The 26,385-nt window shown below is 42.9% G+C and overlaps 1 protein-coding gene and 1 pseudogene across 1 annotated transcript; one reads left to right on the top strand and one right to left on the bottom strand.

Annotated features, from left to right (window-relative positions):
• Nucleotides 1-14,211, top strand: LOC115789506 (polypyrimidine tract-binding protein 3-like; annotated as a pseudogene).
• Nucleotides 14,212-14,268: 57 nt separating this feature from the next.
• Nucleotides 14,269-24,902, bottom strand: ugcg (UDP-glucose ceramide glucosyltransferase). The gene is given in 16 exon segments (XM_030742951.1): nt 14,269-15,829; nt 15,831-15,984; nt 16,344-16,348; nt 16,729-16,773; nt 16,775-16,802; nt 17,022-17,037; nt 17,040-17,128; nt 17,347-17,433; nt 17,669-17,741; nt 17,744-17,846; nt 17,927-18,039; nt 18,125-18,227; nt 18,319-18,420; nt 19,891-20,036; nt 24,479-24,506; nt 24,508-24,902. Coding segments are annotated over 16 exon segments (1,179 nt in total). The 5' UTR covers nt 24,577-24,902; the 3' UTR covers nt 14,269-15,811.
• Nucleotides 24,903-26,385: the final 1,483 nt, after the last annotated feature.

The following is a 26,385-nucleotide window of genomic DNA, read 5'->3' on the forward strand; positions in this document are numbered from 1 at the left end:
TCTGTCGTGACGTCACCAAACGGGAAGTGAGCTCGTTGTTCTCCATGGTGGCTGCCTGGCTGCGGAGGCTCGCGCACCGAAGCGGCTCCTCTTCCTCCATTTTCTCCTCTTCCTCAGCGCGGGCCATGGACGGGTGAGCGCGGGAACCTCCCCGAACCTTCCTGGAACCGTTCCCGCCGCACTTTTACCATGCTTCCTCCCTCCGTTTCCTTGGCGACTGAACCGCACCTGCGCGAGGCTCGGGCGCGCCCCCTCCCTGCCTGTTTGTTATTGTTCTTGTTTACTTGTTTCTGTTTACTTCTTTACGGAGTCCCTTCCTCGCAACCCCGTCTTGTCGCTCGCGCCCCGCTCCTCTGTGTCGCGAGGCAACAACAGCCACAGCGGCGGTGTTTTACTGCTTGAAGTCTCGCGATACGTGCGCGTTCACGCTCAGAGCGGGCTTAGTTTCATTTTCTCTGAATTAGTTCGAGTTTGAGCCGCTGAAATGCCGTCAACGAAGCTCGGAGCTTCTGTAACTGAAGCCAGGAAGAGTTCAAGTACTCGGATGTTAACAGGAAGCAGACAGGAGTTCAAAACTGAAGCTGCCAGTCATCAGCGCCCCCTGCAGGGTGCCGCAGGAAAGCTTTAAACATCGCTCAGGTTGAAAAAAGCAGAACAAAGAATCCAAATATGGAAGTTCAGGAACTGCTGACTCAGATTTTGTTCAGCTAAATCATATAAAATACACACGGAGGCTTTAATAAATGAATCAAATGTGGCATAAATTCAATATTTTGATAACCGATCAGTTTGTTTCTTTGCAGGAGTCAGAGTTCAGCTTACATGTCAGCTGCTCTGAGAACATGAGCTCCTCCCACCTATCCACAGGTGAGTCCTCTATATATCCCTGTTAAGCTCCTCTCACTAAACCCCTCCCACTATGACTTACCTGTCTGTTTCTGTCTATCTGTCTGTAGTGGATGGCACTGATAGGTTGTGTGTTTCTGAGCGTGCTCAGTGCGTCCCGTCCCGGGTCCTTCACTTGCGTCAGCTTCCTGCTGACGTCTCTGAACAGGAAGTCCTCGCTCTGGCCCTTCCCTTCGGTCGAGTTAGTCAGCTGATCACGCTGAAGACGAAGAACCAGGTGAGCGCTGAGGCGGCTCAGTGAGCGTGTGGGTTCAGTTCATTTTTAAACGTGTGAACGAGGACTGTTTGAGTTGGGCGATGTTCCTGCTGCACCCAGCTGCAGCGGGCGGGGCCTTGGGAGGCTGCACTTAGTGGTTCATGGTCATCACTGCATGTCTTTTTAGCCCAACCAAACAGCATGTTATGTGTGAACTGACCCTCTAAATGTCACTGCTCGAGTCAGAACGCAGCTTGTCATTTTTATCTACCTTACATTACAGTGACATACTCATGGAAACAGGTGACCACGTCTTAGTTGTGAGTCAGTGCAACAGCTGAACTCCGACATATTTTCAGTGTGTTACATAATACAGAGCTGTGTAATTGTCTCAGTCACCCACATTTCTTTGGATCCAGGTGTTCCAGTGACTTCCATGGCCACCTGTGCAACAAGTCCAGTCAATACTAAATATTCCACAGTCAGCTGTTAGTGGGATTATAACAAAGTGGAAGCAGTTGGGAATGACAGCAACTCAGTCATAAAGTGGTAGGCCACGTAAGATCACAGAGAGGGGTCAGAGGATGCTGAGGGTCATAGTGCACAGAGGTCACCAACTGTCTGCAGAGTCCAACCTTCATGTGGCCTTCAGATCAGCTCAAGAACAGTGAGAGCTTCATGGAATGAGTTTCCATGGCAGCTGCATCCAAGCCTTACATCACCAAGCTCAATGCAAAGTGTCGAATGCAGTGGTGTAAAGCACGCTGCCACTGGACTCTAGAGCAGTGGAGACGTGTTCTCTGGAGGGATGGATCACACTTCTCCATCTGCCAATCTGATGGAGGAGTCTGGGTTTGGTGGTTGCCAGGAGAACGGTACCTGTCTGACTGCATTGTGCCAAGTGTAAAGTTTTATATGAAAGGCTAGACCCTCCCAATTGGATTGACACCTCGTTCGGCCAACCATTTTAAGAAATGGGTTTTCCAGAGCCAGTAATAACCAGAGCGCATCACGTAGCTTCTCTGGACATACCCCAAATGTTCTCCAATCGTTCTGATTGGTCATCTCTGACCCAAAATCTAAAACCACAACTGTATAGCCAATAGAATTCCTGACACGTGGGTATATGGCACCTTGGGGTTTGTTTTCACATGAATCCACAAGCTTCAAGCGTAATCAGTGCATCCTCCGTGCGTGAAAATGACCAGGAAGTCAGTGTGTGCGCCGTCGTGTGTTTGCAGTACTTTTTCTCACCAACAGATTGTCAGAATGCATCAAAAACAGACTATATTTATTCAATGAAATCACTAAATGACTCATGATTTGACCAGTTTTACAGCTACAGAATCCCACAAACGAACAGCTGTTACTAACAGAAGGCGATTATAGTAAATATAACTTTTTATTCTCAGCTTGTCTTCGTATTATATGCTATTTAGATGTAAATATATATGTAATGGTGAGCTTGACATGCACCATTACACAAAATATCACCATACGCTGTTGTTACGCCACTTATATTGTGTGTGCGCGATTGTGTGTGTGTGTGTGTGCGCGCGCGCGCGATTGTGTGTGCTGCTTTACATATAGAAATTTACAAGAGCAGTGTTTGGGGGCAGGAAAGGTGTGTTATAGGTTTCGATAGGGCTTTCACGGGGGTCTTTATTACGTTTATTATGGCAGGATGACAATGGCTCAGAGCTTTGTTTATTGATATTCAGTGAGATCACGTCATCAGCGTAAAAATGCAGAACAGGCCGGCGGCAAGACAAAGTATAGCGCAGAGGAGGTTGTGGGATTGCTCACAGGTTTCTGATTCAACTGATGAGCCAACATCTGAAGATGATACATTTTTTTGATGGAGATGACCAGTAAAGTTTAACAAAAAGCTTTATACCTTGTGGTGGGCTTTGTGTAAGTTGTTTTGTTTGTGGGGGTGAGGGTATTTGTTTGGGAGGAGATTGTAAGTTGTGTGTCAGAGAAGGACTATTGGGAGGATTGTGTTTTTTTATGTGTATATGCAGTGTTAACATTTACTGTAACTTTTGATCAGTATACAATTTATTTACTTTGTGTGTTTGAAGGAATCACTGAAAATAGACTGGGGGTTTTTGTGAATGAAGGCCTAACATTTTCCTTCTTTTACAAATTAGGGCAACCTCTGATTTATATGTCTATAATTATAATTAATTCGTACTATCAGTAAATATGTGTATAGCAGAGGATTCCTCAGGGTAGTATCTTTGATTAGAGCCCTCATTGATGACTGTATGTTGAAGCATTGAGGAGTTACAGCCATTTGAAGTTTGTATATCAGGCATTGTTCCATTGGTGCCACTTGGAGTCTCCAAATGGCACCAGTTGGACAACGCCTGGACATCAACACACAAAAACTTGTCCAAAACAGGAAGTTTTTGTGCTATTTGGATAAAACTTGAAATACAAGTAGACAAGACTTAATTCTACAGTTTAATTTTATTTTCCAGTCCATAAAATAAACATGAAAATCCAGGCGAAGCAAAAATTGTCTAATTTTTCTGTTCCAACTTAATAGCTACATACTCATTACGTTAAAATATTTTTGACTACAAAAATGAAAAATATAGCGTGTCTTCTTCACAAAGATACTAAGCTTTTGCATGTACTCCAGAGTTAAAGAACAGCAGCTGCTTTAATTTGGGTATGCTTTTTCAGGCGTTTTTGGTGCCGCCAATTAACAGGTTAAGAACATCATCTTCCTGACAGCCGCCCTTCCATTGAGACCATTTCTGATGAGGCTTCAGTGAACAGCAGATGGATCAGCTGAAGGTCCTGATGCACCTCTCAGGTCCTGTTTTAGGTTGACTACTTCTTTTGTTCTCCACTTCTTCAGTTTCCTCAGTTTTGCTGGGATATGCAGCAGCTTTCAGGTTTCAGCTCTTTGAGAATCACCTTGTTGGTGCAAAAAGACTATTTTATGTTGTTAGACTGTGTTATCTCTGGTATTTTATCATCATCAACTAAAGCTTCCGGTACGATGGCGTCTGTGTTTGGCTTTGCCGCTGCCGGCAGCAGTTTGTTCCGCTCTGTGATAGTGCTATTTTTCTCTGCTCTGCTGTTTTCACTTTGTATCAGCAATGTTTTTCCTGCCTTGGTTTACAATCGCCAGAGACTGTTGTCTGTCCGATCCTCAATGATTGCTAAAGATACCTTATCCCTCGGTGTCGGCAGTTTACATCCTCTACTGCAGGGCACTGAAGCTTCATCCGGCATCCTCAGTGGTGCCTTCCTAGCATGCGCAGACCTCGGGGGAGGACAGGGAGATGAGCAGGTGTCCAGGTGAAGCTCAGACTGTTCTGGAAGCGGGGGTCTGGCAGGAAAGCAACATTGAGCGCTTCTGTTTTCCTGTGCTCGGACAGTTTCCATGGAATTCGAAGTCCCTGCTTGGATATTCAGGCCCTGGCTGTGTGAGACTGCTACCTCAGGAGGGTTCATCCAGACTCCCCCATTATTCAGCCCTTTGACCCCTCTGTGAGTGGAATTTACGAGGGTCATGGTTGAAACCCTCAGTATTTACGTACTCTTACTCAAGCATCAGATAATAACCGGGACTCCTCCCCGCTGAACATGGCACTATTTAATGCCCGACTCAGTGACTAATAAATCGTTATTGCTGAAAGATTTTATACTCTCCAAATAATTAATTTTTTTATTCCTTACTGAAACCTGGCAGCATGACTCTGACTATTTGTCCCTCATCGATTTTCGCCCCCAATGATTATTCCTTCATCAGCCAACCTCGGACGTCTGGCCGAGGAGGAGGCGGTCTGCTGCGGTGTTTCGAAGCCAGTTCTCTTGTCGCTCAAAGAATGTCGGACTCTTTTCTTCGTTTGACCTACAGCTGGTTAAAGTTGGAAATAAGGATCCTTTGTACTGTGCCGTGGTGTACCGTCCTCCTAGCCTGAGTAGCTTGTTTTTAATTCAATTCAGTTCAATTCAATTCAATTTTATTTATATAGCGCCAAATCACAACAAACAGTCGCCTCAAGGCGCTTTGTATTGTGGGTAAAGACCCTACAATAATACAGAGAAAACCCAACAGTCAAAACGACCCCCCTATGAGCAGCACTTAGTGACAGTGGGAAGGAAAAACTCCCTTTTGACAGGAAGAAACCTCCAGCAGAACCAGGCTCAGGGAGGGGGGTCATCTGCTGCGACCGGTTGGGCTGAGGGGAGAGAAAGACATGCTGTGGAAGAGAGCCAGAGATTAATAACAATTAATGATTAATGCAGAGTGGAGTATAAACAAAGTAAATAAGGTGAATAAAAAGAAAAAGTCTATTGTGGGAACCCCCCCAGCAGCCTAGGCCTATAGCAGCATAGCTAAGGGAGGGTTCAGGGTCACCTGATCCAGCCCTAACTATAAGCTTGATCATAAAGGAAAGTTTTAAGCCTAATCTTAAAAATAGAGAGGGTGTCTGTCTCCTGAATCCAAGCTGGGAGCTGGTTCCACAGAAGAGGCGCCTGAAAGCTGAAGGCTCTGCCTCCCATTCTACTCTTAAGTATCCTAGGAACCACAAGTAAGCCAGCAGTCTGAGAGCGAAGTGCTCTGTTGGGGTGATATGGTACTATGAGGTCTTTGAGATAAGATGGTGCCTGATTATTCAAGACCTTGTATGTGAGGAGAAGGATTTAAATTCTATTCTAGATTTAACAGGGAGCCAATGAAGAGAAGCCAATATGGGAGAAATCTGCTCTCTCTTTCTAGTCCCTGTCAGTACTCTAGCTGCAGCATTTTGGATCAGCTGAAGGCTTTTCAGGGAGCTTTTAGGACAGCCTGATAATAATGAATTACAATAATCCAGCCTAGAAGTAATAAATGCATGAATTAGCTTTTCAGCATCACTCTGAGAAAGGATGTTTCTAATTTTAGAAATATTGCACAAATACAAAAAACAGTCCTACATATTTGTTTAATATGTGCATTGAAGGACATATCCTGGTCAAAAATGACTCCAAGATTTCTCACAGTGTTACTGGAGGCCAAAGTAATGCCATCCAGAGTAAGTATCTGGTTAGACACCATGTTTCTAAGATTTGTGGGGCCGAAAACAAGAATTTCAGTTTTATCTGAATTTAGAAGCAGCAAATTAGAGGTCATCCAGGCCTTAATGTCTTTAAGACATTCCTGCAGTTTAACTAATTGAAGTGTGTCATCTGGCTTCATTGATAGGTAAAGCTGAGTATCATCTGCATAACAATGAAAACTGATGCAATGCTTTCTAATAATACTGCCTAGGGAAGCATGTATAATGTAAATAAAATTGGTCCTAGCACAGAACCCTGTGGAACTCCATAATTAACCTTAGTGTGTGAAGAAGACTCCCCATTTACATGAACAAATTGGAGTCTATGAGATAAATATGATTCAAACCACTGCAGTGCAGTACCTTTAATACCTATAGCAAGCTCTAATCTCTGTAATAAAATGTTATGGTCAACAGTATCAAAAGCTGCACTGAGGTCCAACAGGACAAGCACAGAGATGAGTCCACTGTCAGAGGCTCTAAGAAGATCATTGGTAACCTTCACTAATGCTGTTTCTGTACTGTGATGAATTCTGAAACCTGACTGAAACTCTTCAAATAAACCGTTCCTCTGCAGATGATCAGTTAGCTGTTTTACAACTACTCTTTCAAGAGTCTTTGAGAGAAAAAAAGTAGTTCATCCACCATAAAGTTGTCCAGACTGGTTATAGTTGAGGATTTTAATATCCACACTGATGATGACTCTGACCTCTTTGCCAGAGGTTTTATCAGCATCATGGATTCTTTTAATTTTACTCAGCATGTTTCCGGCCCCCACACATGTCAATGGTTACAGTCTTGACCATGTTTTTACTTTGAGTTTAATTATTGATTCTATTTATTCTTAAGACATTTTTATTTCTGATCACCATTGTATTCTTTCTAACCTGTCTTATCATGTCCCTCTGTCTCCTGTTCGCTGTGTGGTCAGTTCTCACATGTTAAATTTCTCTACTGCAGAGAAATTCTCAGACAAGTTTAATTTATTTTTATCCCCCTGTAAGGATGTTGAGCACTCAACAAATCTTTTTAATGATATTGTCTTTCCGGGCAGCACTGTGGCCTCACTGTTAGAATACCATCTGGAAGGCCTGGGTTCGATTGCACCTTGGCCCAGGCCCCTCCCTCTCTCTGCGTGGAGTTTGTACGTGCTCCCCGTGCTTGCGTGGGTTTCCTCCGGGTACTCCAGTTTCCCCCCACATTCCAAAGACATGCACTTACTGGGGTTAGGTTAACTGGCTACACTAAATTGCCCATAGGTGTGAATGTGAATGTGAAAGGTTGTTTGTCTCTCTGTGTTGGCCCTGCGACAGGCTGACGACCTGTTCAGGGTGTACCCTGCCTCTTCCCCTATGTCAGCTGGGATAGGCTCCAGCCCCCCCGCGACCCTGAACAGGATGAGCGGAAGAGGATGGATGGATGGATATTGTCTTTCCATTTAAGATGAAGTCTGTCCTGTTAAAACCAGATTAGCTCCTTCACCCTGGGTAAATGACAGCGTTTGCTGTTTAAAGCGTTCCTGTCGTAAAGTTGAACATCTGTGGAAGAAAACTCGTTTACACCTTCATTGGCTTCATTTAAAGGATCTTTTACCGTATTTTCCGGAGTATAAGTCGCACTTTTTTTCACAGTTTGGCTGGGGGTGCGACCTATACTCCGGAGCGACGTATATGTGACATTTATAACACATGAACCAAAATACTCCAGCCACTTGACATCTCCGTGAACTGCAGCTTTAAGGCAGTCTTGCGTAACCTGTGGGCGCAGTGGATGATGGATGGAGAGCACAGCTTAACGGCAACTGGGAGAATGCGCCACCCAACTTTCCTGGAAGTCATTGGATGGATCAAGAAAACATGGGCTTCAGTGACAACCCATCCTGTTGGGATTCAGAAAGGCTGGAATAATTGGAACTGCAGCTGATGACGAGTCTGACTAACGCGACACAGAAGAGGAAGCGGCGCTTCGTCTACAGAGTGTACGGAATTGTTTAGAAGTGACACCGAGGATGAAGAATTCAATGGATTGATGGTTTGGTTAACTTGTTAGTATGTTCTTTATGCTATGGTTATCTGAATAACTTAATGTTACGTTAACATACCGAACACGTGTTCGTTGTGCGTCATGTAGCTGAATGTGCTACGTTAGCATAACGTAGGCGTAACCGTGTTCGTCCTGTTCTTTAATCCATTATTATTTTAAATTGCCGTTCAAGATGGAATTTCTGCTCTGGGTCTCGGATTCTATCAACCCCCCCCCCCCCAAAAAAAGTGCGACTTATAGTCCAGTGCGACCTATATATGTTTTTTTCTTCTTTATTATGCATTTTTTGGCTGGTGCGACTATACTCCGGAGCGACGTATAGTCCGAAAATTACGGTAGTTTCTTTTAGGAGTGCAGTCAAAGGTGCGAGGGCTGCGTACTTCTCAAAGCTGGTCACAACGAGTAGAGATAATCCAAAAGTGTTATTTGACACAATTAGTGATGTTGTTACTCCTGCTCCACCTGCTGTTCCAGTTTTTTCAAATGAAGACTGTAATAATTTTCTCTCTTTTCTGGTAGATAAGATCAGTAATATAAGAACAAAATTTTCCATCAGGTTCTTCACTGGCTGTTCCTGCTCCAGCTCGGCCTGTCATAGAAAGCTTCTCTCCTATATCTGTACCTGAGCTGAAGAAATTAGTGCACTCAATGAAAGCATCTCCCATATCAGTCCCTGTGTGCTCTCAATAACAGTTCATTGGTCTCTGGTCAAGTCCTCGCTTATTTTAAGAATGCTGTCATTCACCCACTTTGAAAAAAAATCCAAAGCTCGACCCTTCTATCTCCAACAGTTAGAGACCAATTTCAAAATTACCATTTTTATCTTAGAAAAGGTTGTAGCTAAGTGTCTGTGTAGGTTCTCAGTCATCCAGGTCACAGTCGTCTCTGGAGGTCGAAAAAAGGCGATTGGACTTCTTTTGTTTCTTGAAGATGTTTCACCTCTCATTCCAGAGGCTTCTTTGGAAAAAGAGAAGAAGCCTCTGTTTCTGTGACTAAGAGCTTCAAACCATTTCAGATGGGTTTTTGCTGAGATGTTGGTGTGCAGACACAGCAGTGGTTTGTCGCTGAGTTTGGAGCCTTTTATCTTTGAATGAGTCCAGTGACGAATAACCCCCAACCAGCAAACACAAACCTTCCTGAACATGGTCAGAGGGGTGGCTCGAGACTTTAGCACAGTCCTGTGTTTCAGTGCGCTGTGTAACACGTGAAATAATGATGCTGTGTGTAACGTGGCTGCAGCGACACTCAGAGCTGGAGCTCGTCTGCAGGTACCTGACTCGAGCTTCGTCACGCTGCAGGTGTTCCTCAGAAAAAACTGTTCAATCATTAAATTATTCATTTAGAATTTTTTTTCAGGCATTTTAGAATGGCGTCAGAGGAAGCGGCCGTTACCATGGTGAACTACTATACCTCAGCCCAGCCTTCCATCAGGAGCCAGCCGGTCTACATCCAGTTCTCCAACCACCCGAGCTCAAGACTGACAATATGACCAATCAGGTGAGGGGCAGCAGCTCAGGCCCTGCCCACTGCACCTGTTCATTTGTTTGATGTGTTTAATGTGAAGTGTGATTTGTCAATGAGCTGATCTGTTGAACTCTGGCAGAGAGCTCAGGCGGCGCTGCAGGCCATCAATGCAGGGAGCAGTGCATTCTGGGAACATGGCGTCCGGAGGGGAGGGGCGGGGCATAGCGACGGCTCAGAGTCCTGTCCTGAGAATCATTGTGGAGAACTTGTTTTACCGGTGACTCTGAGGTCCTCCAGCAGGCAGAATTGCTGTTATTGCTATAGATATTAATGTTGGTATTGTTGTCATCATTGCCCAGTTCTTTGTGTTGTTAATAAAGTTTTCTCACAGATCTTCAGTAAGTTCGGCTCCGTGCTGAAGATCATCACGTTCACCAGAAACAACCAGTTTCAGGCTCTTTTGCAGTTCAGCGACACCGTGCACGCTCAGCACGCCAGGCCGTGAGTCATGCACGTGTGCGCGCGCACACACACACACACACACACACACAAGTCCAGCTCCAGCTCTGGTCTAATCAGATCACAATACTGTGTCCTCCTCTGGTTCAGACTCTGGATGGTCAGAACATCTATAATGGCTGCTGCACGCTGAGAATCGACTTCTCCAAACTGAGCGCGCTCAACGTGAAGTACAACAATGACAAGAGCCGCGACTTCACCCGAGCTGACCTGCCGAGCGGAGAGCTGGAGCCCGCCACCGCCTTCGGTAAGTGCAGACGCCGCGATGATGCATTTCACCACGAGTGACTACCAGGTGTCATTTCTATAACTCCATGCTGACCGGGCGGAGCTTATAAAACCCACCCATGTGCGTTTCAGGTGTAGCCTTGCCTCCGTATGGAGCAGCAGCATTCCCACCCACTTTCCACCAACCACACAGGTGAGTCCGACAGGAACGTTTACAGGTGGCTCCATGTGTATTGTTGCATTCTGTGTGATTCAGAATAATCCCAAAGCCTGTGGAGGAGGAGCATCAATTCTGAGACGATTTAAATAAAGTTTGGTTCTCCGCCTCAGGTCTGTCCATGGCAGCCATCCCCGGCTCGCTGGTGTCTCATCCTCGCGTCTCGCTGCAGATGGCGCCTTCTGCTGTCCACTCAGTGCTGCTGGTGTCCAACCTCGTCCCAGAGGTCAGAAGTCACACACGCTTCCTGACACGGTAACCATCCAATCAGAGCACAGCACACAGAACTAACTTTATTGATACTGTTTATGTCTACAGAGTGTCACGCCTCACTGCCTCTTCATCTTGTTCGGTAAGAAAATATTTTAATTAACGTGTTCCTGACATTTTTGGCGCTGATTTGATCAATTTTTTTTTTTTGTCTTTTTGTGCGATGTGTTTTCAGGTGTTTTACGGAGACGTTCAGAGAGTGAAAATCCTCTTCAATAAGAAGGAAAACGCTCTCATTCAGATGAGCGCCGCCACTCAGGCTCAACTGGGTCCGAAAACATTCAAATTCATTCAAGGCTCATTATGTATTATAGCATTATATTTACTTTGTTTTTATCCAGCTGTCATAGGGTGAGAGGTGGGGCCACACCCTGTGCAGGGCACCAGCCTGTCACAGGGCTAACACAGACACAACCGTTCACTCACATTCACACCTACCAGCAATTAGAAGTCAAGGTTGTGATTAATAATAATTACTGATTACATGTACAGGGCTGCAGTGGTTCATTGAATGAAGAAAATGGATGAATGAAAATATGAAAAAATTATTTCTAATTACAGACAAATTAAGAAGAATGCATATGCAATAATATATTTGATAAGTGGAAAAAAATGGTGGATATTCGTGATTTAATTGTCTTATTTTTATTATTTATTAAATAGTCTTTTTTTCTTTAATTTTTCAATGACAGCGATGAGTCACCTGAATGGTCAGCGTCTCCATGGTAACGTTATCGGGTGACGTTGTCCAAACACCCGGTGGTGCAGCTGCCTCGCGGAGGGGCGGGGCAAGAAGAGCAGGTGCTGACTCGAGACTTCTCAGGCTCCACCCTCCACCGCTTCAAAAAGCCGGGCTCCAAAACTTCAACAACATCTTCCCTCCGTCGGCAACGCTGCACCTGTCCAACATCCCGTAAGACCCCTCCCACTTCCTGTTTGAGGACTGACAGTTGAACATATTTTATAACATTTTAATACCTTTGTCCTTCGTCTCCTTGTTTCCTAGCTCCTCAGTGAGTGAGGAAGCATTAAAGGATCTATTTCTCGAATGGATTCACAGTGAAAGCCTTCAAGTTTTTCCAGTAAGTAATGATGAAACCCCGCCCAACAATTTGCATTTGTTAACAATCAGAACAAGCAAAATTATCTGATTTATTAAAAAAAAATAGGGAAGGCCACTTTTTTTGGTCCACAATAAAAAAAAATAAGAATATTAAATATTTTTAAATATAATTTTTTTATTTCCAAAGTTATTTTTATTTTTATCAAACCAATAAATGTTTTAAGTATTTGTGCTCCCTCCGCTACCATCCTTCCTGCTGAGTTTGTGCTTGATGATGTCACTTCCTCTGATGTCACAGGAGGACCGGAAGATGGCGCTGATGCAGCTGGCATCTGTGGAGGAGGCCATAGAGGCTCTGATCACTCTTCACGACCACCAGCTGGACCACAACCAGCACCTCCGCGTGTCCTTCTCCAAGTCCACCATCTGACCTTTGACCTCTGAGCACGGGGAGATCTTTCTGTGCTTAGGGACGGCCTCGTGTCATGGTGACGAATGATGTCATACCGAGGGCTGTTGCCATGACTACAGAGTTACAGAGCACATTCCGGAGCAGACTGAGTAGCAGTGCATTGTGGGTAATGAAGTCCATCATGGCGGTGACGTGAGTTTGTGTTTAATGTGATGAAAATATCAGGAAGAAAAGAACATCTGCCTTTTAATCAAAGGTTTATTTTGAATTTATCTTTATTTAAAATTAAATTATTTGATATTCTTTTAAAATAAAATTAGATTTTTAATGTTTGAATTTCAGATTCCAACTTTTTTCTTTTGACTTCAGACTTTTATTTTGTCAGTTTTCACAAACTTCCACATGGTTGTTTTGAATTTTCAGCTTCTCCACACACTGTCGTCTGATTGGCTGGAATTTTTTATTATTATTATTTTAGGGTTAAGCTGAGATCTCAAACCTTCTTCTGTGCCTTATTTTCTGGATTATTCTGCTGGGTTCTGGTTTTGTACGTGGTGTTTGGTGGCGGGTGTGTTCGTGTGTCTTTGATTTTTTTGCCAGATTTTTCCACTTTGTTGAAATATATTTTTTGTTTGACATTGTGGGTGGTTTTCTAACTCATGAATGTATTTATACTGTACAACGTGTAAGGCTTTGTGTGTGTGTGGGGGGGTATTTATGTGTGTGTGGGTGTGTGTATATAAATATGTGTGTACTGAACTGAGCTGTGATTGGTTGAGCTTCAAATGTCCCATCTTTTATTTTGTTTACAAATTTAATTAAAATTCACTCCCTATTTTTATTTTTGCTCCATTAAATAAAGTTTAATATTTTTGTTTAATTTCCTGTTTTGATTTTTTTTCTTGCATTTTTTAAACAGGGAAAAAGCCACAAAAAACAGGAAGCTGCCAATTCCCAGTTTGCCTTCTGACCTCTGACGTGCCCACCGCTGCCGATTTTATTTTCTGTTTAAAATTTTACTTCCAACTCATCAGAAACAAAATGTGTGTGACCTACAATTTACAGTTTTTAATTGAATATTTTTAAATGAGCTTTTTCTTCATTTTTAGAACCTATATTAATGATTGGAGTTTTTTTCACTTTACCTTACTATGTTAGAAGCATGGTTGGTGGGAGGGGTCAAAATAAGCCAAAGCTTGTGTGCCTTTTAATTGGACCAACTCATTTGCCCCATTATGACATCACTTCCTGTTTGAATGGCTTCCAAACTGTTTTAATTTCTTTGAAGTTTGAATGTTTCATATCAAAGTTGGGAAAATATACAGTAGTTTTATGTTTTCATGTCAACAAACTCAATTTTAGAAATAACTCCGTACTCATAGCTCCACCCAGTAAGTTAAACCACACCCACATTTTATTTTAAACATTTGGTTACAGTTATCTACGCTATTGGCTAAATGATTGATTGATGAATAAAAACAACCACATGCGTGTGTGAAGACATGAAATCATAAAAACAGGTTGCCCTTCAGAATAGTTTTGTTTAGAATGTTGGTACTTTATTTTGAAATTATTTTTATTAAAATCAAACTGTTTTTGTACCTGAATGTATCCGCTGATGTAAAGTAGTCATGGTGCATTGTGGGAGCTGGTGGGACTTTATTGTTATTATATGAAATATTTTTAATATGGACCAGTGCATGATGGGAGGGGCGGGGCTAAGCTGCACTCGCTCCGAAACATGGTTTGTTAATTTTTATTTATTCTGAACGTTTGACAGGAAGTTGTAGCATGAATCACTGAATAAATAAAATCATCTGACTGCCAGTGGCTCACCCACTCTTTAAATCCCAGCCAATCACAAACACTCACCCTGACTGCAGCTTGAAAAGGAAAAATTTTATTATCCTATTTTTACAGTTTTAGAAAAAATAACAATAAACAAAGATTCTTCTGATTGGCCACGTGGGTTTGTCCGACATTAGCGTGATGTCATCAACCAAACACCAAGTGGCTACGGTAACAGCTAAACGCTAACAGCGAAGCACATGACTTAAGAAACAGTTCTCTCTCTCTCACTCCACACACACACCACACACGCACACACACAAACTTCAGAAATGTCGATTTTTGGTCCTTTTTTTTTTTTTTTTGGACAAACTCATGAAATGCAGTGACCACTCATCATCACCACAAAAATACTGGAATTCTTTCAGTGCTCGACTCCCACGCGCGTTTTCAGGAATTACATCAACACAAAAAAAGCCGTTTCCATAAAAGTCCTTGCTCTCATTGGACTATTTGTTTTGCTACTTTCCCAAACGAGTTTAGTTTGATATTTAGAACGTATCAATTTTATATCAGTTTTTAATTAATTTTTTTTTTTTTTTGGGGGGGGGGGGTCTTTTGCAATGACAGTTTTGTCTTCTGACAGATTAGTTTTACCAATGAATTTTAAAAATAAATAATGTGCAGTTCACATCAGTGAATCAGGAGTGTTTCATTTGCAGATTTGTATTTAATCTTTTTATTTTCTAGCTGATGTGTTGGTTTTGTGACAATTTCTTGTACACAGTTTCTTGTACCCTTGTCCTGCATCATGACAAAATAACACTGATGATTTCATTTAATTACCAGGTGCGTTTTTAATTTAATTAATGATGGCATTGTTAATAAAAACGTGTCCACGTCTGTAAAATGCAGATTTTTTCCTGTATTTTTTAAAGACACTCGGCCACCTGAAGTTTTTCAGCTGCTTGTTTTCATCTTAAAGCTGCACAGAAGCTTTTTTTCTTGTAGTGACTCAGAAACATCGAGATAATTCACTTTTATTTGAAGATGACTCCGAAGCCGACGATTAGTTTCATCAAGTCTCTGTGACTCCAGAACCAGAAGCTTCAGCTCATCCAGTCAGTGACCTCTGCTTTGTTTCCTTTAAAGACGTTTTTCCTCCTTCATCCAGAAGGAGGGTGAATAAGTTTTTTTTTTTTTTTTTTTATAACTGACACCTGCATTTGTGATTGTTTTTGACAGCACAGATGACTTTCAGAGTAAAATGAGTGCATGCCTGTTATTGACTTCCATAGAAAATATCATCAACCACCCAAGTGAGAGTATTTCTTCTCCTCTGTTCTGATTGGCTCACCATCTGCTGACTGAGTGCCAGGTATCACTCCCAGCTTTTTGCCCCCTTGTTCTGGCGTCATTTAGCTTTGTAGCACAAAAGAACATAAATAATTAAAAACACACACAACAAGCACACGCACACACAGACACACACAGACAGACACACACACACACACACACTCTCTCAGTTTTTCTTCATAAAAAAACAAAAAAAAAACCCAAAAACAGTCTCTTCCCCTCCTCTCTGTAATGAGGAGATGAGGGTGGGGGCGTGGGCAGGTGTGGCCTGTCACCGAGGTAACTACACATCGAGGATCTCCCTCGGCAGTGCCGCCGCAGCGCAGCCGGTAGCGCCCGGTCCTCCAGCTGATGGTCGGGTCCCACAGAGCTGACAGGAAGATCTGCACCGCCATCGACTCCCGGATGAACCAGGCGACGGCAAAGTCGAGCTTCGAGAAGCACAGAGGGCTTGCCCTGTGGTGATGTCATTGATATATAACCAGTCAATAACTTGTATGGGCTTTTGCTTTTTATTTCATTTTAACTCTTTCTTAAATTTGTTCCAGTTTTGGTCCATTTAAAAATAGACATTTTCATGATTATTGATTGAACCTGAACTATTTTTTGACATCTTTGTTCTATTCTAAAAATTTTATTGATTAACTGCTTTTATTTTTTAATTAAATTCACACTTTTATTATTTTCTTAAATCTGCAATTAACTAAGATTTTTCTTAATAATTTCTGTCATGTTATTATTAAATAAAAGCAGAAATTATTTTCATATTATTCTCAAATCAAGCTGAGACCTGCTTAAATTTGTCTTGTTAAAACTGGAGCTCACGAAGAGATTATACACATGATTCAAACAAATTTATGTCAAAATAAGAATAAGTGTCATATTTTCAAAAATTTTTATAAATATTACCTTAAAATTAGTATGTTTTCCAAAGACTAATTGAAATAGAAACAAAACTACTTAAAAAAACAAAAAAACAAAGATTTAGTCTGATACTACAGAAAAAGGTTTGATTTAAAAAAAGGTCATCTAAAAAATCAACTCTACTTCCAAAATAAGAGTTTTAAACATTTTGATGGGGTGAAAACATCTGTAACTGGCAGCTTCATATTTGTGTTTTGATTTTAAATTAAACTGAAAATGTAATTAAAAAAAAAAAAAATTGACCTTTCAAATAAAAGTATGTGATGTTACCTGAACTCCAGTCAGCTGGATATAGTCTGCAATAAACCAGGCGAGACAGTGGACACATGAAGAACACCATCATGTCCCACCTAAAACACCAACACACCACACACACACACACACACACACACACACACAACACACACACACACACGATCAATAAAGTTTCTCTGTATGATGTCCAGGTGATACATCTTTACCTTGTTTTTAGGTGACTGATGTCATAGAACAAAATGACAGAATTGTTTCCCTCTTTAAAACCTGCCCCGCCCACCGATGACCTCCTTCCTGTGTGATCCGCTGCGTACCTGAACACATAATGGCTGCCCAGCCAATGATGAGGCTGGCGAGGAAGCACTCAGAAACGGGCTCCAGAACGGTGCCGGGAAGCATGTTGATCCTCAGCTTCGTCCACCTGCCAAATAAATATATATTTATACTATATATATATATAGCTATTAATTCAAACACATTTAAGTTATAAGGTGGTTTAACTCTTTTTAGTTTTATCGGTTTAAAAACAAGGAACAACACAACAAATGTGAATAAAAACTTGCTGAAGAGAACTTGAAGAATGGAGGGAAAAAGATTTAAAATCATCACTGGCCAGTCAGTAATAAGTGGTGAGGTCACCTGATCATCCGAGACTGAAACTGGCCAATGGAGTATGACCCAGAATTCTGTAGCGCCACCTGTGTTGCCATGGAGAACTTCCAGCCTCTGTGAAGAGAAAGGGTAAATGTGATGATGCTCTGAAATGAGTGTTTTTTTTCTCATTGATATCGTGTTTTATTTTACTTTATTCTATTCTATTTTATCCTTAACTGCTGCTCTCATTCTGTTCTTCTCTGTACTTGAGCTGCTGTAAGATGCAAATTACCCTGTTGTGGGATCATTAAAGTTTCATCTCATCTTAAAAACGACATCAGCTGGGTGCTAATGCTAACATGCTAACCTGTCAGCGATGGCTTTCGCCATGAAATAATCCTCAGCAATGTACTGGGCAAAGGCGACCAAGCCGCCGGCAGATCCAAAACGTCCTTCCTCATCAGACATGACATCCCCGTTACACACTTTATCCCCGTCACGTTAGCCGAGATGTATGAGCGAGGGTGAGACGTCCCAAAGTACACCTGGAAAGATTTTAGCATTAGCATTTTTTAGCATCAAGAGCATTAAACAAATGAGTTCCTATTAGTCAGTGTGGCCTTACCTGTTCTAGTGTGGCAGCAAACCTTGGCGTGTCGGCAACATATGGCAACCCGTGGACCAATCCCACCTTCTCTGTCATCTGATTGGTCATATCTGTCAGGGTGTCGGGTTTCACTGCCATGCACCAACACAAGGGAGTCAAGTGTTAGAACCAACAATGAAGATAATGACAGCCATCACATCAGTGGTGAGAACTGACCTCTGATGCCACTGTCGCAGATCCACACCAGCCCATATTTGGCTGCTTCATAGCCCGGCATCAGGTTATTGATCTTGGGGTTGATTCCAACTTTCTTCCCCCCCTGAGAACCAGAGACATCAAATGCTAATGTTAGCCGCTAACAGGAAAAAAACACGTAAGAAAATAAGTCAATAAAAGTAATCTTTTCTCACAATGAATAATCGAGCATCTACATTTGGGTATTTTCCCAACAACTTTTTACAGACATCAACAGCTGGATCGTCTTGATCCTGAATGCACAGCAGGATCTCATACTGCAAAAGCAGATGTTTCAATTAGTCTGAGCAACAGTACAACAGCAGACTGATGTTTCTTGCGACAGGTTAGGCTGGGCAATACGGACCAAAAATGATACCTCGATTTTTTTTTTTTAGCTGAATGGCTATATATTATATATATATATATATATATATATATATATATATATATATATATATATACACACACATACACGAGAAATTACTCAAAAATAATCTATTGCATATTTTAATGATAACGCTCCTCAATAAATTAATGCTTTTTACCTCCATAACAAAGACTCACAGCTATGCTATTAAATGTAAACAGAAAAGATACAGAGCAAAATAGCAAAAGGCTGACTGATTCTTTAAAAAGCCAGCCTGCAGTGAGGTAGACTTGACCAGAGTACTTCCTCCTGTGTGTACTCCTGTACATCTACTCTGTACAAACAACAAAACATAAACAGACTGAATGAACAAAACTCCATCCTTCAGTCAGCAGGGTCTAGCCAGCTGCGCCTGGCTGAGGTGCCGTCGTTGCGGCTGATGACTTCAGCTGTTATTGTAACAGTTAGCTAGCGATGGGACCATTAGCATTAGCATTAGCATTGGGCTGCATAGTGGAAAAGGTGAGTGCTCGGACCTTTTGTCAGGACTTGTTTGCAGCATTCTCTACAGCAGGGCTCTTCAACTCCAGGCCTCGAGGTCCGGTGTCCTGCAGGTTTTAGATGTGTCCCTGATCCATCACACCTGAATCATTCTCCAGAGTCCTGCTGATGACTTCTATATTTGACTCAGGTGTGTTGAAGCAGGGACACATCTAAAACCTGCAGGACACCGGACCTCGAGGCCTGAGTTGAAGAGCCCTGCTCTACAGAATACATTATTCTGCTGCTCATCTGACACTTTGAATCTGAACCATCTCCAAATAACTAAGCATTGTTTTCTTTTACTAACCAGCTCCTCTTCAATAGCTTCCTGTCTGTTTACTTCTCCATGCTGTTGCTTCCTGCATCATTTACGGGTGAGCAGTGAGGGAGAGAGGCGGGGCAGTGTACAGAATATTTGAATTTTTCCGATAGACCAACAGTAACGTAATTACAGTAATTCAAAGTTCCTATGATCAGCCGCCTCAGCCATGATACGCTCGGTATTAACCAGCTGTAGTAGAGGCAGGTAACGGGTGCTTCAGTGGCAATCGCCAAGCGGTTATGGGGTTAAATGAAGCATTGAGGAAACAAATTTGTGTCAGTTTTTTCTTGTTTTTTTTTAAATAATCGAATTATTTGAGTTACTGGAATAATCGTTGCAGCCCTAACCCTAATCAGGGACTGCCAGCCGTGACTGGGATGTAATCACGGATGGCGGAATGGTAACTGGTACTGTAACGAGGGACAGTCTTTGTGGATGTGGTCAGGTAGTCATCATGTTAGTTGGGGAAACACTAAGGGGAAATTAGTGAGGTTGGGGGGATTCTGGCTTCACCTTTGGGTAATCCAGTGTAAAGAATGTCTCCAGGTTGGAGATCAGGTTCGGGTCGACGCCTTTTAGTGGCTTCAGTAGAGAAACTCCTGCCAGCTGCATGAACGGCTGTTTGACTTCTGACCTTTTCTTGTGTTAGGTGGAGACGTCTGAAGGAGATCAAAGGTCAACAGGAAGGCTCAAAGAAACAAAAAATATTATTTAGCGAGATCATCATTACTAACACATTTTAAAGATATTCAAAGAGTCGATCTGAGTTTAGTTCCACAAACTAAATCTGCTGCATTTTCAGGATGTGCGATCTCATGAAACATCATCAGATAAATGAAGTTCTAATTCAAGTGGAATGCAGTCAAGTACGTTAGAAACGCCTGAATGTGTTGTTTTTCCAACCATTTTATCAAGGATGCATTAGGTGGTGACTCGTGTGAACTTGGGGCGGGGTGGGGCACCCCCCCCCCAAAAAACAAACAAAAAAACAAAAACAACAGGCAGCAATGGTGGAGCACAGAGCCTCAATACTTCAGATGTTTTTCAGTGAGAACGTAGTGGTGTAAAGATGGTTCCTGCTAGCATCACAGCCAGCACACCTGAGTGTCTCAGTACTTGGTTTGGTTATATCTAACAGGTGACCTTTGAGTTATTTTATTTCTTTATGAGTAAATTCCTTTACTCAGGGAAAGGATATGTTTATAACTACATGTTTTTTAGCTTCTGGAAGGCTGCCAGTAAATTTCATACTGAATCGATGGCTCATCTTTACCCACGCAGCTGGGCAGTGACAGAAGTGTCCGCACTAGCTCCACAGCTTATTTGCTTAAATTTAATAGTTAAAGTATTTTGATCCAGGAAGGAAGAAAGGCCTTTTCACCAGAGCAGAGGAAACGGCATCCTGAACAAATGAGCTAAAACTGGGGTGTGGCACAATACTTACAAGTATATACAAAGAAGAACCGGACCTTTGGAAAAAACTAAGCTGAACATTACAAAATTTAAATAAAGTACAAGGACACAACTGACAATTCCTCCCTTCCTGCCACAGGGTTTAGCCATCCTCTAAGAACGGATCGACAGAAAAACCAGGTGAAGGTGTGACCGATGGTGCAACAGCTGCAAACTATCATATTGCTCTGAGGATATTTATACAGTGATGGCTTCTTGCAATCTTCTATGCTGTTGCCTACTGGGGAGGTGGGCAGCAGGGACCGAACAGACTGGTGACGAGGGTTGGCTCAGTCCTGACCAGGTCCTAGACCTCACAGAGGAGGTGGATGACAGGAGGAGGTCAAAGACACCATTAAGGGATTCAGCCCACTTGGTCCCTCTCTACAAATAGCAGCATAAAACCAGCAAACCTGGAGTTCAATGACTCTCTGGACTGCCTCAGAGAAAGTGCTGACTCTTCATTATGGGACACCTTCACAGACACTTCATATGCATGAACAGTTGTCTCTTGATGATGTTAGATTTCTATTAAGATTGTTCCAAATGATACAGCAGGCATGAATGGAGAGCGGTCTGCAGGGAACAAAGGACGGCTGGCTTCTTCCTCAGGAAGAGGAAACGATGAAACGGTACTAAAGACGGGAAGGGAAGTGCTTCATCTTGTCTTCAGCTGCCAGTTCCAAACCTCACGGTGTTCCCAGGGCCTGGAAGTCCTCATCAACGCTTCTGTACCAAAAAACATCAAAACCACAGGCCTTACGGAAGATGCTCCTTTTCATGTACTGCAAGAGTCCAGTGTGATAAACGCTGCAGCATCATCTATGACCCGGCTCCACGGGAGGCTGAGACGCTCTGATGCGGACGGGCCAACAGCGGCTCATTTGCAGAGAGATTTTGAGCCTTTGTTCTGGTATTTTCACGGTCTCTATTTAATAACACAATCAGCAGGACTGTAAAGACGGGCATCAACCACACGGTATGATGCAAATTTGGGAGTTCCAAGCAGTAGGAAGGTTGAGACATCCTCAGAGATGCATCAACACCCTCTTCATGGTGAATACACCTCCCTACCATCAGGATGGAGGTACAGGCCACCGCCCATCCAAACATGTCACACCCAGAGGTCTTTATACCTTGTAATAAAGCTCTGTTGAAGAATCCAGGTGAAATATGAGCTGGTCTTTGCCTTTGAGGATGTCCTCTTCATGGAGTAATTTTCTTGTTGCTAATGTCTTTAATGTGTGTGTAACTGTGATGTCTTAATGGTTGTGGTGCATTTGTCTGACAGTCACCACAGAACACAAATGGGCAAAAAAGGACAGTAAACATGAAATGCAGAATTATATTTGGACTCTACATTCAAAAACTGTAAAAAATGACTGTAAAATAGTCAGGAGTGCACGGGCCGCGGCGACACGGAAACAACAGCTCAGCTGCTATCGATATATCACAGGATAACTTTTTTTTACTCCTCAGTGATGATACGAGTTAATATACACTGAATTACTACTTCCTGTCAGCTGAAAGCATCACTTTCCTTCAGTTTAAAAGATGAACCGGTTGATGAAGGAGTTTCGCTCCAGTGTTACCAACGTAAGAAAACCTGCTCTGAGGGAGGGTCTGTTTCAGGTGTCTGCCTCACAGGTGACTCAGTCAGGTGAAGCTGCCGGCAATCATCTAGCCACCTGACACACAGTAGATCAGGGGTATTCAATCCAGGCTCGAGGCCGGTGTCCTGCAGGTTTGAGATGTGTCCCTGACCCAACACACCTGAATCAAATGGCTGAATTACCCTCCTCAGTATGCAGTCAAGTTCTCCAGAGTCCTGCTAATGACTTCTATATTGACTCAGGTGTGTTGAAGCAGAGACACATCTAAAACCTGCAGGATAGGGCTCTCAAGGCCTGGAGTTGAAGAGCCCTGCATAGATGATCTCCTGCTAACAGTCAGGAATAAAGACAGCGTGGGAGGTGTCCCTCTGAGCCAGGAGTAATGCAAAGGTGAGAAAGGTCAGAGTTTGGTGCCTGATGGTCCTTGTGCATGTTACTGACGTGTTAAGGTCAGTAACACTGAATTCAGCACAGCATCTCACACACCTTTGCACATAATTTTAGATTAAAACATTGAAAAAATTATTTTTTCCAAATTATTTCATCATAATTACCATGTTATAGGCTCACATCTGGTCACAGTGAATATATCATTTTTGGTAACACCTCTTTTTAAAGAACAGGTGTATTATGTGCCATGTTCACCCTAAACGTTAATCACACTGAAAACAGGCACGAACGCTGCCATTCCTCCCTTCACGGTAAACGTGCTTTTCAAAGGAACAGGCAGGAACACGACGTGATCTCACTGAGAAATGCCCGGAGGGTGAGATTCCCAGCCTTCAAGGAAACCGTAGAAGCACATTCACATTTCCAGGATGGAGTTTGTTCACCTCCATCACACCGCTTACAAACTAAACTCCCAGTTTTTCCCTACAGAAACTAAAGAAGCCGTCTCATTGACTTCTCGATCATTTCAGAGGAAGCGAATCACACCTCAAACCTGCAGAGAGTCAGCTGCTTTTTCCTCTGTCAAAGATCTGGAGGGAGTTTCAAAGAAGTCCCTCTAATCTTTTTAAAAACTCTGGTGAATTAATAGTTTAAATCTGGGAAGTTTTACTGCAGCGGTGGAGATGAATGAATCTTGTTCAGACTGATACATTTAAAACATCTGGACAACCACAAGCCTAAAAATCAACATCCATTCAGAGGATTTGGGTTTTTTTTTTCCCCAGGTCATGTGTTGTTTTAAGATCTGCAGCAGTAATTCAGGCTGCTGGGCCTAAACATGGAGCCAGACTGAGTTTAAATCAGAGTTTTGCTTTCAAATCATTAAAACATTCCACAAAGATACAGGCCACAAATTCCACAGCACCACACTCCACGTTCCTTTTCAGCTGCCCTCATGATGCCGGCACAGGTACGGCTTTCCACCTGTCTACAATGCTTATCTCCTGTTCTTGACAAAGGGTGACTGATTAGTTCTGCTCTGTCTGCAGCCACATAAACATCTTTCAGAAACCTAGAAATGCACACAATTGGAAGGTAAAGGTCACCTGGATTAGACAGAGGCTCATAACACTTAAAAATACAGCCCATGATGTTAGAAAAGCGCCTGCTGGGCGAAAATTCAAACCCGTGTTTTTAAAAATGAGATCAGGCGTTAGGAGGAAGCAGGAAATTGGTGCGTATAAAGCTGAAGAAACGTCACGTTAAATCCACCATTTAAAATGTTCTGTACGAGGAAATACATTCATTTCTGGATCCTACTTACCGACCCAAAGTAACATAAACCTACAATTATAGAATTAGCCTCCCACCCGCTGAAAGGACCGCAGTAAGCGGAATTTCCCGTCCGCGCTAACGTTACCCAGCTAGCGGTAACCAGGAAAACGCCCAAGAGCCCCAAACCGTCCAGCCCGCAGGTTCAAATGCTACCACACATCCAGAAACCCGTCAGGAGAAAGCGGGGAGTCCGGATTATTTCTTAGTTTAACACCCCATAAGAGACAATCTCGCTGGGACAGAAAGAAATGAAGGCAGGTGCGGTGCGACGCTAGCCGTTAGCGCGGTTTAAGCTCCGCGGGCACTCACACGTAGATTGATGGACATGAAGTGCATGAGCCCACAGCACGAAGAAACAGATGAAGCCGAACACGGCGAAGCCCTGCATGGCGAGGTCCAGCAGGGCCATGGCTGTCGCGGGGCCCGGCTGGAGTCAACGGGCTCGGGCTGCAGTTGAGCAGCTCGACCTGCCTCGGCGGACAGGCAGAATCCGGCTGCGGGAGCGGAGGCTTCGCGCTCTTTTAGGCCAAACAGTTCGGCTTCCGGCTCACGGCGGAGGACGTAAGGAAGCAGTCCGGGTGAGGAGCTCCGATAACGGGGCCAAAGCCCGGCTCGTTTCCGGAGGTGGCGGTATCCCGTGTTGGTCGGGTCTGAGGCGGTTTGACAGTCAGCAGACAGACTCACGATCAGCTGACCAGAAAAGGGAGGCGGGGTGTGTGTGTGTGTGTGTGTGTGTGTGAGAGAGAACTAGAAAACAGTACCAAACTTCCGGAAAACTTCAAAATAAGGGCTGTCGTTATAAACATCAACGCATTTTCTTTTTTCTTCGTTGTTTTTTAGACTTTTGTTCCGCTGAAATACTTTTTTTTTTTTTTAACTTTAATTTTGAGTATTTTTTAACATAATGATGTTTTATTTTATCAATGGTTTTATTTCCTGATTGATTGCCGTGACTCAGGGAGTTCTATTTATGGTGTTTCTAATGATTCTAATTATTTCTTATGTCCGTAATTTTACTTTTATAACTGAAATAAACTGAGTCCGAACTGCGCGGGTTTATATTATTCTGCTTCATATTGAACATGTTCCTTTGAACATATTTGAGGAAGGTGAAGGTCATTTAAGGGTGAACACGAAGGCTTCTCTGTATCCTCTTAGAATAGCGTTACCGATTAGACGAGTTACAGCAGCCCACACGCTTCCCTCATTTTCCTGAGCCAGTGAGCGATGAGTGAAACTGAGAGGAGGTGACATGTGGATACTCAGCAGGTTCCGAGGGTGTTATGTCCGAATCACCTGAGCAGGTAACTCCAATGACTTCAGGCACGTTCACTGCAGCGAGGGAAAGAGTGAATCACCGAAGGTTCGAGTTCAGGTTTCGTCTGAGGAAACATGAACATTTACAAAACACAGAAACATGATTTCCTGCTTTTTATGCCCAAATTCATATTTCCTGCATTCATTTTATTCATGTAAAAAGAAAAAAGCACGAGTTTAAAACAAAGTGGAAAATAACACGGTGAGGTGGTTGGAACCACCCCGAGACACCTCTGGGCACCTACTAAAATGAACTGAGGACAAAAAAAATGAACGTAATGTAGTGATTCTCTTAGTTAGAGAGCGTGTTGATGTTGTGGGATTTCGGACTGTTCGGGAGGTTCGTGAAGGCAGCATGGAGAGAGAGAAAAGACCGAGAGCTTGCCTGTGTGTGTGTTGCTGTTCCGCTCTTGTAGTTGTGGTTGGCGTGGCTGTGGCCTACAGCAGCCGTTTTTCTGTTAATAAGACGACCTTTGTTGTGAATATCGCCGACTTTGGAAGTGTGTTTACAACGTTACAGTATAATGCCCCACAATAAGAGTTTTCAAAGCTTTTTTCCCTACAGAAGTCAAACTTTTACCACCATAAGCAGAGTTCTGAGCTTTGCTGCTAAGTGCAGCTGCTTGACCTGAAGCTCCTCGTAGTGATCACATTTATTATCAGCCTCATGTTTTAAAGTCACCTCATGTCCTTTTTTTTAAATCTCTAGTGACCTCGTGCTCCGGATTTCTCAAGCTTGCTGGATGACATCACTGGTTTCACTGCAGATTTGACAAAGATGACTCACGTGCAGATACTCCACGCCTATGATCCGATCACTGAAGGAGTGTCAGCTGAAGCTGCTTTTAAACATTCTCATTTGTCTCTGCGGATATTTTCCTCACAGTTGAGAAACATTCAG

Source organism: Archocentrus centrarchus, chromosome 12, assembly GCF_007364275.1.
Source record: "Archocentrus centrarchus isolate MPI-CPG fArcCen1 chromosome 12, fArcCen1, whole genome shotgun sequence".
Lineage (NCBI taxonomy): Eukaryota > Metazoa > Chordata > Actinopteri > Cichliformes > Cichlidae > Archocentrus > Archocentrus centrarchus.